At 39.7% G+C, this 12,401-nt stretch overlaps 1 protein-coding gene across 2 annotated transcripts in view; it reads left to right on the plus strand.

Moving 5' to 3' along the window:
* The window catches only part of kalrna (kalirin RhoGEF kinase a), a 148,795-nt gene that overhangs the window by 52,808 nt on the left and 83,586 nt on the right, over positions 1-12,401 (plus strand). For both annotated transcript variants that reach the window (XM_051403569.1, XM_051403571.1), the window contains exons 9-14: positions 583-705; positions 1,253-1,444; positions 2,191-2,322; positions 4,980-5,078; positions 5,180-5,311; positions 9,863-9,985. In XM_051403569.1, coding sequence (XP_051259529.1) covers positions 583-705; positions 1,253-1,444; positions 2,191-2,322; positions 4,980-5,078; positions 5,180-5,311; positions 9,863-9,985 — 801 coding nt within the window. The remainder of the gene's footprint in view (positions 1-582; positions 706-1,252; positions 1,445-2,190; positions 2,323-4,979; positions 5,079-5,179; positions 5,312-9,862; positions 9,986-12,401) is intronic.

Genomic DNA, 12,401 nt, shown 5'->3' on the forward strand with positions numbered 1-12,401 from the left:
CTTACAAGTCCAAAAGGCAGTAGTCTGAAACAATAGATCAATGTAAATAAAGCAAAACCAATATTCAACAAACCAGGAAGAAAATCCAAAAAGTGAGGAAGAAGTCCATACAAACAGGAGGAAACGCAGGGGAGCAGGCTATAGAGCCATTATTGTAGGAACACAGTTTACAAATCGGATTTTGCACACACAGGTTCTGAACACATATTTACAGATTATTTTACACAATAACAAATTACGCACACATAGATTGATATACAGTTATACAACTCTCCACTGTTAATAGTTTTGCTACACAGGACGAACTGGCACAGACTGTCACACAGGCAATATATACTGTAGGGGAGGGGGAAACTAATCAAAATCAAAACAGTTAAAAACAGCAGGAAAAAGACAAGACACAAGAGGAGTAAAACTACAAAATAAAAACCAAAGGACCATAACAGTTCCTAATGTGACTTTCAGTCGCTCACAGTGATACAGATAAAGAAAGTGTGGAATACATTAGTTTGCAATGTTATTAATGTAGCTCTGGTGTGTGTGTATGTGTGTGTGTGTGTGTGTGTGTGTGTGTGCGTGCAGATGTTTGACTGGATCATCCACAACAAGGAAGTGTTCCTGCAGAGTCACACGGAGATTGGCCGAAGTTACCAACATGCTGTGGAGCTGCAGACTCAACACAATCACTTCGCCATGAACTCCATGGTACCTAACGTCATTAGAACCATAATTCTCATATGACGTCATTGCAGATCACTGTGAGATAAGAAGAGCTAAGAAGAGGTTTCCAGCACAGATAACTAACACACAGTCAGGCTTTGTGGTAGTTACTACACTTATCTGCTTTGAAGGTCTAGTGTGTAACATTTAGGAGGATCTAAGAGGACCTTAGAATGAGCCTTAGAATGAAACTTGTATATCTACAGAGGGAATGGGTCCTCTTCTAAAGAGTTTGCCTGGTTCCTACAGTAGCCCAGTACAGAAAAACCAGACACTGGCTCTAGGGCCTTTCATGTTTCATAGCCAACGTAGTTTCTCCTGCAACTTTTCCGCTAGATGCTGCTGAACCCTACACGCTGTCTTCTAAGTGTTAACTTTTAAGTGTGAACTACCCTCAGAATAAAGTAACGTAGTTAGGTTACGTTGGCATAGATTACCTTAGTTTATCTTAATTTAGTACAACCGTTTCAAAAGTCAGTCAGAAGAAATCATTCTAATTTAACTAAAACACTACTTTTTTTCTTCTTCCCAGAATGCCTATGTAAATATCAACAGAATCATGTCAGTGGCAAGCCGCCTGGCAGAAGCCGGTCACTACGCCTCCACGCAGATAAAACAGATCTCAGGTCAGCTGGATCAGGACTGGAAAAGTTTTGCTGCTGCACTTGACGAGCGCTCCACCATCCTCGCCATGTCGTCCGTCTTTCACCAGAAGGCTGAACAGGTGAGATCAATAAATCTGTCTTTGAGCAGAGCTCGGCTTCTGAACGGATATGTGGAAGCACGTCGGCCATGTTTGTGGAAAAAGAGTCAATACCCCTCCTGATGTAAGGACTTCCCCTTCCTCTTCTCTCTCATTAGAGGAAAAGCTGTTCCATTTACTGTGAGACTGCTGTTGCTTGGTTGCTGATCTGGTAACTATCTAATCTAGGAATCTCTCTGCAGCGGACACGTGTCCAGAATGTAAAATGTAAATGGGACATTTTTAGTGTCTGATTATATTTAATAGATCAAACTGCTCTACTGCTGATTCTTGGAATGTTGACATGGCAACAGATGGGACTTGTTTGATTCCTGCTGGGCCCTTGACATTAGCTACAAGTGTACATTTGAGAGAGCGGGAGATGAAAGACAAGAGGAAAGAGGGAGAGAGAGAGCGGTTGAGGCAGAGGAGGGATTGGCTGAGACTGAGAGAGAGCCTAATGAAAAACAGAAACAAAAAAGTGTCAGGATGAAAGATGAAACACAAGATGTGGAAAGAGAGACAAGTGAAATAAAATTGGCAAGACTACAGATAGACTAAATGTTGGGAAAGTGTTAAAATGAGAGAGATTTAGAGAGAGAGAGAAGTAAAGGCTGTCTTCATTTTGCAGCCGCATTAAACGACAGGGTGGAAGCAAATAAAGAATGGACAGAGCTGTTAGTTAGATCAGCAGCTGTAATGTGAATGTGTCTGTTTCACTTCCTCAGTTCCTGTCCGAGGTGGAGGCCTGGTGTAAAGTCTGCAGTGAGGGAGGGTTACCATCCGAGATGCAGGAGCTGGAGCTCGCCATCCACCGCCACCAGAGCCTATACGAGCAGGTCACCCAGGCTTACACTGAGGTAAACCAACAGTAACTGAAGTCTACTGATAAATATCCACTGCCACCACTGCCTGTATGGAGAGGTCACAAAAGCTGAAGCTACAATTATACTCCAATCAAAATTATATTTGACATGTTGGCACTGTGCTGTGGGCTGTAGCATCTGGGTTATTACCTTTTGGCTTCTAAATTGAAATTTCTGCTCACAGCCATCAGTTATTGGCACCACTTTCTTCCATTGTGTCATGTTCTGTCTTTGCTTACAAAACATTGCTTTGTCCACTGTTCTCCATTATAAATGTGTATTTTCCACCATGCTTCAGTGTCCACAGGATGTCTGCAGGGTCTGAAAAAGCCTAAAATCCAATAATCTGACTTTAAAATGTCTTGTTATTTTAACAGATCTTAAATATTCATTGGATTAATTCAGTTACTTGTATAAAGTTCTATTTTTCAGTCTGGCTTTTAAATCTGTCTAAGTTATTATTTGATAGTATTGGTCATGCTGTAACAGCTACAAAACAAAACTGACATGGAACCAATACCGATTTTCCTTTATATCCTTTTTTCTTTTTGCCAGTATGGAAAAAAGGTCTTAAATTGCATTTATAACGGTGTTAAAAAGTCTTAAATGTAACGTGTTGAAACCTGCAGAAACGATTTGACAGTGACAGTTACAGCAATTAAAATACCATTCCTGTTTGCACTACGGTGCATGCCCTGGAATACATAGGCAAGGTATTGTATAGCACATTTCATACACCAGGGCAATTCAATTAGCTTTGTCAAGGTCAAAAAAACAGCAAAGATTTCCAATTTAAAAGTATAGGCAAGCGACACAAGAGATAAAAATGTATAAGTAAACTAGTGCAGTTTAAATCAACTGAAAGTCAAAACAAAACAACAGAAAATATTGCCACATTTTGATTACATTTTAAACAAAAATGAAGGCTATTTATAAGTTAAACTAAGAAGATATGTTTTGTGCCAAATGCAAAACATTTGAGCTTTTAGGACATCAGAAATGTGGTAAAAAAATAAGTCTGCCTGAAAACTGTTGACTTTGTTAGCAAACTATGTAATGTAGAGTTATAGTTGTAATGAAATGGTAATGTTTGTAAAACTGGTGTCTTGGAAATTGTTCAAAAATAGTACCATACCCCTCAGGGAGGATTGTGGACTGTGATTGTGACAGAGACTCTCCTTTAGGTGCTGTTAGTGCTGCTCTTTGACAGCTCAGTGATGCTAGCTGTGATGACAGGGAGGTGTTGGTCAGCTGCTGCACCACCGCCATCCAGATCTGCCGTCTAAAACCCTCCGTGTTTCACTATATTTAGTCTGGGAACGCTCCCGATCTTCTTCGCTCTTTGCTGCAGTCTGGCGTTTTATCTTTGGACGGGCTGTTGGAGTGTTAGCTCAATTTATACTTATCTGTGAAAAGATAAGTCCATACACACACACACACACACACACACACACACACAAAGCTCTGGGCGGAGGTTCAGGCTGAGGCGGTTTGGCTTGGCAGGCTATGACAGCATTGTTTCTTGTGGGAGCGCTGCAGAAAGTGACACGCTCTGAGACTGCAGAGGGTTTTTTTTTTATCTTTTGCTCTTGACTTGATGCATTCAAGTTTATTTAATGAGGTGAAAGTGTGCAAGTTCCTTTTTAGGGTTCCAGAAAAGATATGATACAAAATAAAAGCTCTTCCTGTTGGATGTAAATGGGTAAAGATGAATGACTTCATGTTCTGTGAAATACTGTGGCTATAGACATCTTTGAATGATTAAAAGCAGATGAAGATGCAGGTGTGAAGCCGAAGCTGCTCTTTGCTTGGTTGCTTTAAGTGAGACAGAAACACTGTCTGTAAACTTTGTAGACTGTTTCATCACTGCTTCAAAAGAACAAACTCCCTCATGCAGATTGGTGTTTTACCTCCTGATCAAGGCAATTGGCCTTGAATCATTTTGTAAAAACTACTTTTTAGCTTGTTTCCCTTTGCATCTCATTATGTAAATGTTTTCATAGCAGTGGCAGTCCTGCTAGGATCCAGTAAAACGTTCCTTCTCAAATGAAAGCAGCAGTGCTAAAACAATTAGTAGATTAGTTGTCAGACATATATTTCCTAAAATGCAAGTAGAGATGGACCAGCCCACAACTACTGTAAGAACCATCACTCTAACAGTATCTTGAGAGTTCATTATCATTCTGTTTTAAATGGTCTTCACTGATAAAAAAACACAGGCAAGGCAAGGCACATTTTTTGTATAGCACCCTTCAACAACAAGGCAATTCAACATGCTTTACATGAGACATAAAGGGATTAAGACGGGATATAAAAGAAACACGAGTTGATATAAAAAGATACACAGGGCCATTTCTTGCAGAGAGGAAGCAGGAGTCACTGCTTGTGTGCGACACAGAGGTTTAAGTGGTGTGTTTCCATGTGTAATTTAACAATTAGCAGTAGGAAGTCAAATGCTTTTTTTCAAAAGTATATATTTGTTCTGGAGAGGAGAGAGAACAAAGAGAGGAGAGAAGAGGGAGACTGAGTGCAGAAGAAGCAGGAAATGCTTAAACACTAAAGAATCAATTCTTTCCAATTTGAATTTCTCTGTCTGTCTATCTTTGTAGCCTTTCTAATCCCTCTGCGGCCTACCTGTCTGTGTTTTCCAGGTCAGTCAGGATGGTAAAGCGCTATTGGACGTCCTCCAGAGGCCTCTGAGTCCCGGCAACTCCGATTCGCTGACAGCCACTGCCAATTACTCCAAAGCGGTCAGTGCCATTATGTTCCTCTGTGCCAGCCAATTAGAAGACAATATAATAAAATGAATTCAGAACGTCACACTGTAGTTAACATTTGTGTTATTTCCCAGGTTCACTGCATCCTGGATGTGGTTCATGAGGTCCTCCACCATCAGCGACGTCTCGAAAATATTTGGCAGCATCGAAAGGTCCGACTGCACCAGAGACTGCAGCTGTGTGTGTTCCAGCAAGATGTCCAGCAGGTACACACACACACACACACACACAAACACACACAGACACATACATAGCATACAGCAAGCAAGTGAAATGAAAACATGAGGACTGTGTTAGTGAGAGAGAAGAGTGAGATAATATTGTTCCCATTAGATGTTTTTTTCCAAAATGCCAGCTTTTAAGGAACTGAGAAAAACAACATCCTAACTTTTTATTGCAGTTTTGAGTTTACTGAAAGGGGTCAGAGAAGTTTGTGAAACCACAGCGGGGCATGTAATCTTGTATGTAAGCATGTAATCAAGTGAACAGACGGCCGTCGTGTGTGTGTGCGTGTGTGTGTGTGTGCTTAGCAGAACAGATGAGGATCGCCACAACATGTCCATGCATCTCTGCTGTCTTCTCGTCCCGGCTTAACGGCGTGTAATGTGAAAATTCCTGAGATAAAACGCTCAGAGCGGATCTCAGCTCCGCTGGTACCGCTGCTCGTATTTCACAGACGAGCAGACTATGTGGTTTTGGAAAGGTGTCAGCATAGATTCCTGGAGGTTTTAGAGATATTCTGGGGCTCAAAATTTAATATCACAGCAATATTTTAGTGGAAGGGTGTTTTTGACCAGCTGAGTGAATGTCATCAGGGGGTGAGGAGGAGGAGGTCTTGTGTTTTATTTTACTTTCTTTAATGTGATTGTGGGTCTGACAGTAATGCACTAGGAATGAGGTACAGCCAGTTACCACTGGCATTACTGAAACCTCTGGAATCTCAGTCCACATGTGGACTCTCTGAAGAGTTATTTTGTTTTAAATGATGAACATAAAGTACAAGGACTGTGTTGTGGAACAGCTATGCAAATACACTAACACATACATGAGATACAACCTGTTGAAAGTAGTAAAACAAAATAAGGATATTAGAGAAATCGATAAATGGCGTCTTTTAAAGTCCCCCTCCTGTAAAAAAAAAAAGTAATTGTTCGTTCCTGTTCTTACAGTGTGCTGTTTGAATGCTGTCTGTGCAGAGTTTGACACAAACGCATCAGACTCACATTATTGTTCCAAGCAGATATTATATGTATTAATGAATGTCTGGAAGAGATCTTTAATCTGTGAAACAATCAGCTTCGTCTGGCTCCTCTTAGTCCCCCTAATGGCATTTGCAAGAATCCACCTGAACTAAAACATAACATCTTATAAACTGATCATATGTTTTTTATGTAAAACCGGAATCTGCACAGTGTAGTTTACAGTACAATCAAACAAAATCATAATATCCCAGAAATGAAGCATTAAAATAAAGTAAAGCACACTGGAGTAACCTTAAAACTGCACTTAAGTTTATACTTGGTTACATGGCAATAACTACTAGCAGCAGTAGTGCTAGCAGTAGCAGTAGTAGTAGTAGAGTGTAATACAGTACCCAAGGTTAACCAGAAAATGCAGAATCTCAATTCTCACTCCACACTGCGGCTATCACCATGGTAACCTAAATATTGCTTTTGTGCTTGTATAGAGTTGTGAGGTGGGAGGGGCCGCTGGTTTTGATTCAGTTTTCAATCCAGCTTTATTTATATAGCACCAAATCATAACAGAAGCCATCTCAGGACACTATAGAGCAGGTCTGGACTGAACTCCATGTTATAAACAGAGACCCAACAATTCCCACTGTGTTCCTATTTTAATATTTCATTTGACAAGACCTTAAATGGTACTTAACATAGAATCACAGTATCGTCCTGGATAATGTAATAATCCTATGTGGTTATGGTTTGTGTCGTAGATTTGTTGTTGTTGAATTCACCCAAAATTTACCCAGAAATGAAAACTGAACAGATTTACCCTGTCAAACAGTAACAGCACAATCTTTAGCACCAATCTATCTCTATTTGGATTGGCATTTTCTTGACGAAATGTATCTTGGGAGTCGTAGTTCTTCTAGAACTTCTGCACTGAAGTTTTTATGTACACACTTGTACCATCAACTTTTTATCAAACAATCAGATATTTTATAGTGCAAACTGGGTGAGTTTTAATACTGATGCAAGCCTTTTTTCCCACCCAGAATTTCTTGGAGGACACACATAGACACACACACACACACACACACACACACACACACACACACACACACACACACACACACATATGCACACATAAAAACAACAGCACATTGAATTCATTTAAAACAGGTCCTTTGTAACTGAAGTCATCATGTATGTACTGTATAGAAATGAATGGGCCTGGGGAGAGAGAAGTAGGGCATCCGGCGGACTACAAATGCTCTGAGTATGGACGCCATGGAAACATTTATAAGTGACCCAAGAGAGAGTGTGAGAGAGTGTTTAAGAGAGGTAAAAAGACAAGGAGAGAGAGGGAGAAAAAAAAAAGTGAGTGAAGAAGAGATCGTATCAGTAGGTTATAAATTCATTGAAAACAAAGCTTTGCCAACTGCACTCGTCATGCATCAGTTTCTATGAGACCCCAGAGAGAGACACAGGGACCCACAGAGGATGAGAGACATACATAGAAAGTGAGAAAAGGAGCAAGTGAGAGAGTAGGCTCATACCGATAGTCTGTAAATCACTGAAAGCAGGGCTATTCCAACCAGAGTTGTAATCCGTGAGGATATATGTGACCCCAGAGAGGAAGAGAGAGAGATGCAGAAGTAAAGGCTGGAAGAGAACATATTAGGTGTGTAGTTTTATTTGGCAGTTTTAGCTGCACATTCAAACAAAGATAGTCCAGCTGCAGTCAGCGTGCTTCAGTTTGCGTGTGCTGTGACCTTTTGCTGACCTCTCTGTGGCTCCAGCTGGACTGACTGCACTACACTGATGTCATGAATTACACTGTTCACACACGGTTCCTTCAAGGCCCCAAAAACTGCTGTGAGATGATGTGTTCTTCCAAATTGGAAGTTGGAGCAGAAGATATTATCAAGGAGGAGTTGATTTTGACATTTGAAGCTTGATGTACTGGTTTTACAGTATAGGGATGGGGTAATGCCTAATATATGTCCACATATCTTCATATATTTGCCATATAAGATAGTTGGTCAGGGAGGTGTTAACAAAGAAGGCTTTCTTTGTGAAAGCAACTATAATCCATTATGTTATGATTAAATAACATGACAATTTGACAATGTGTAAAGAGTTGTTTGTAATCATCAATCTGCAGAGAATTGTCACCTGAATCTGAAACTTCCTTCATCTTTATGAAGCAGCATAGCAAGTTTCAGCTGATTGTTTAGCTAGCTGACTGGTAGCTTTACCATTTAGATCCACTCACACCACAGGAGGTCGAAAAAAACCTGAGGCTGACCAAACGGCAGATAGACACAGCAACTAGCTGGTGAATATAGTGGAGCATTTAGCAGCTAAAGATCCAGATATTTCCATCAGTAGTTGGTGGAGACCTTAAAGAGAGTAAATATTGGACTTCCATTCATCAGGCGGACACAAACATGACTCCAAATAAAGGATCAATTTGCTCGATTGCGTCGGAATGTGTAAATAAGCAACTGTTTGCTAACAAGTTTGCCATATAAACGTAAAAGGTGTGTCAATATTGTGTTAACGACTTGTTTTCACTGCACCAAGTGGCCAACATATATATTGCAGATTTGAGAAAATCCTGTTTATAACATGTGGGTGTGGAAGCTTTGCCGTTGTTAGAGCACCTTTGAGTGACAAAAACAATGTAACAAGTGATGAGACAAATTACTGTAGGTAAGTAATAGCATTACTTTTTGATGAGTAATTGATCACATTGAAGTAACTTGCCAACACTGGTCAAAACACACACTGCTGCTAGCTGAATGCCAAAGTTATGTAAACCACTTTAACATTACGCTGTATCAATGCATATATCCTGTTCTCCAGGCTAAGCTAAGCTAAGCTATAAGCCTAGTGTATAGCTTGGTACCTAGCTTGTTGCTATTTCTGACATCATGCTGCAAATTCATAGGCCCTGTTCCAGTAAGTAGAGAGTTAGCTAGTATGTAGCATCTTCTTACACCAAGTTCTGAGCAAATATTTACATATTCCTTCGTAGTCCAACTACACAATGCGCAATTACAGTCAATCAAATCCAATGAAACATACTGGACACACAGTGCAACCTGCGTCATAGGTGTCCTTTGCTGACTATTCAGCACTGACAGAAAACAAGACAAAAGAAAGACTTGCCATCCACAGTCACAGAAATAAGAGCTAATAATAAAATTTGATGAGATTAAAAATATGACAGAGAAAACAGTGGAGCAAATAAACAACAAAGCAAGTAACGGCTCCTGGCAGTTGTCTGCCAAGCACATCAGTGATGACGTTTTGCCTACAGTTAATCTAATGGTACAGAATATTCTTCTCAGCTGCAGTGACCTACATTTCCCACACAGATCATGCAGGTTTCATCTGTTCCATTCTTAATTCATGAGCTTTGAGACCATTTTGTACTGCTGATCTGTATGTACACTGTTAGAAAGAAAGTCACAGCGCCAGGAACAGAAGGTTCAGCAAACGACCTTTAATCCTGAGCGTGCGTTAGGAGATGTTGTGAAGTTGATCGTCATGTTCTCTCTCATCCAGGTGATGGACTGGATAGAAAACCATGGCGAGGCTTTCCTCAGCAAACACACTGGCGTTGGAAAATCCCTTCACAGAGCCCGAGCCCTGCAGAAAAGACACGACGACTTTGAAGACGTAGCTCAGGTGAGTTTATCCGTGTGAGTTTCCATCCAAGTCATGAAAAAAGTATCTCCCCTGTGAGAAAGACTGAATAAAATGCCAAAATGATCAATACTTTCCAATAGACGTCAACACTGTATTTCTGTGTTTATGTCTTCACACTGCACTGAAAGTTAGTTACCATTAGATTTGAGCTGACACTGAACAATCCTTTAACTGTAAAGCCGTTAGACCTGCATCTTCTTATGCCATCACGCTTTCAGTTCTGCAGTTTTACTTGAAAATGAAAATCCTGTCACTATCTAAACAGGTTAAACAGTTCAGGTGTTGGCCAGTGCACGTCCATGTCTGGCCTCTCATTTACAGTATCAACATTAACATAGAGAAGGTCCATTCCTTCCATGAATATTTTTAAGTTAGTAGTTTGTTTTGAATGTTTATTCGCTTGCCTTGCAGACATCTGTAAGTAATCTGCCTTGATTAATACCAAATTTTCAAAACCACCATGCCTGGTGGTGGCAGGAAGCATGAAGACATGCCTGTACATAACCATTTATGGTCACAAGCCTTTCCTGAAAGATTTGCAGAAGATGTTAATCATTCCTGAATTTCAGTGCAACAGTCTGTCACGTAGGAAACTCTGGAACTGAAGCTTTGGTCATAAAAATGAAAATAAGACAAAAACATGTTAAGATCTCAGGTTTAAAAAAAAAAATATGGTTGTACGTCAGTGCAGCAAAAGAAATGGTTTGAACATTTGCCATAGTGAAATAAAGATAAAGGGTGTAGAACATTTAAAAACGCTTAATATTCATAAACAGGAAGCTTTTGTCTAGTATTGAACAGTGCACTGGCAGTTCAGTTGCAAAGGCCTCAGTGTCTGCAACATATGGAAGCCTATTGCTGCCACACCAGAAAAAGAAAAACAGATCATGTTGTAACATGAAGAATTTATTGTTATAACAAGATACTTTCATGTGATAACATAATATATATATAATATAATAATAATTATTTTATTATTTTATTATTTTATTTGAACAGGGACAGTGCACAAAAAAACATTAACCCTGTATATAACAAGGAGAGATGCATTGCACTGGGTTTTAGCAAATTGCTATTTTCCACCCGTAGTCCCTGGGCAGGTAGATGTAACATACAATAAATAATAACATCAAGTTATTATGAAGTAGAAGCCTATAACACTAAATAACAAAACATTTGTTATAACGTGATAACTTATTGTTATAACATAAAACATTTTGCGTTTCAACAATATTTATATTAATATAATTATTTATATTGTTGTTATTTATAATAGCTTTTTATAATGTAATACTGAAAAACATGCAATTTTAGAGACTAGTTTGCCAGTCATGGAAATACCTGGGAATTGATTAAAGTGACCAAAAATCCTGGAAATTACTCGCGTACATAAACCTGGGTGTGTATTTTCTTAGAAACATGACAGAGCTTTCGGGTCTTTAAAGTGAAGCCAACGCGGAAATGTCTTAAAACCTGCATTCTATGTAAATTCCAGCAGGGGGAGCTGACTGCAATAACACACCGATCCTATGCAGTCTAATGGAGAAATGATTGTACTTCTCACTTAATTTATGAGCTCAGTAAACCGTTTCCTAAAGAGTTTATGGTCTCAATCTCTAGTTTAGTTAGTTAGTACAGCATGATGTTCAATTAGTAAATGATGTTCCCATTTACAGTAAAATAGACCATAAAGCTGCATATGCTGTTGGGCGTGGCTACCTTATGATTGACAAGTCATTCTCAGTAAGTCCGTCCAGATCAACGCACCAAACTCAGATGAAACGGTCAAACTAGGCAGTGCTGATCAAATATGAATCTAGATTCCGTTACTGCGTTGCCAATTTCTCCACTAAAATCATTTCAGAAACATATTTTAGTGAACTGCTGTAATACGAGATTGTGCGTGACGAGGCGAGTTGCCATTATTTCCTGCTACAGACAAGTCAAAACTGCGCAGCCAATGAGAGCTCCTCCACTGGCTCTGTCTAACTGTCATGGCGACAGCCAAAACGCCAAAACTGTCAGTTAGGCTTGCTTAAAAAAACAGAGCTGTAAAGAAATTTGGTTCGTATACAGTTGAAGCTTTGAAGGGCTTTGAAGTGGATTGGATGTAATAAAAGTGTTTGATGTGCTTCTCTATTGAAGTTGTCAGTTGTCAGATTTGATTTGTTTTAAACACAAGTAAGTACTTGGATAGCAATGCTTTGGAGACTAAACAAATAGGAAAAGGTCAAACAATATCTGTGATCAGGATCAGCAAATCCTTACTGTCTCTGCTGCTGTTAAAAAGTCTAAACACACACACACACACACACAGACACACACTGCGTATCTGCATGGTGTCACATGTTGGGTTCCACAGTAGACCCACTCCTTCCTCATCTTTCCACCATTC

Source organism: Dicentrarchus labrax, unplaced genomic scaffold (genome assembly GCF_905237075.1).
Source record: "Dicentrarchus labrax unplaced genomic scaffold, dlabrax2021, whole genome shotgun sequence".
In the NCBI taxonomy this organism is placed as follows: domain Eukaryota; kingdom Metazoa; phylum Chordata; class Actinopteri; family Moronidae; genus Dicentrarchus; species Dicentrarchus labrax.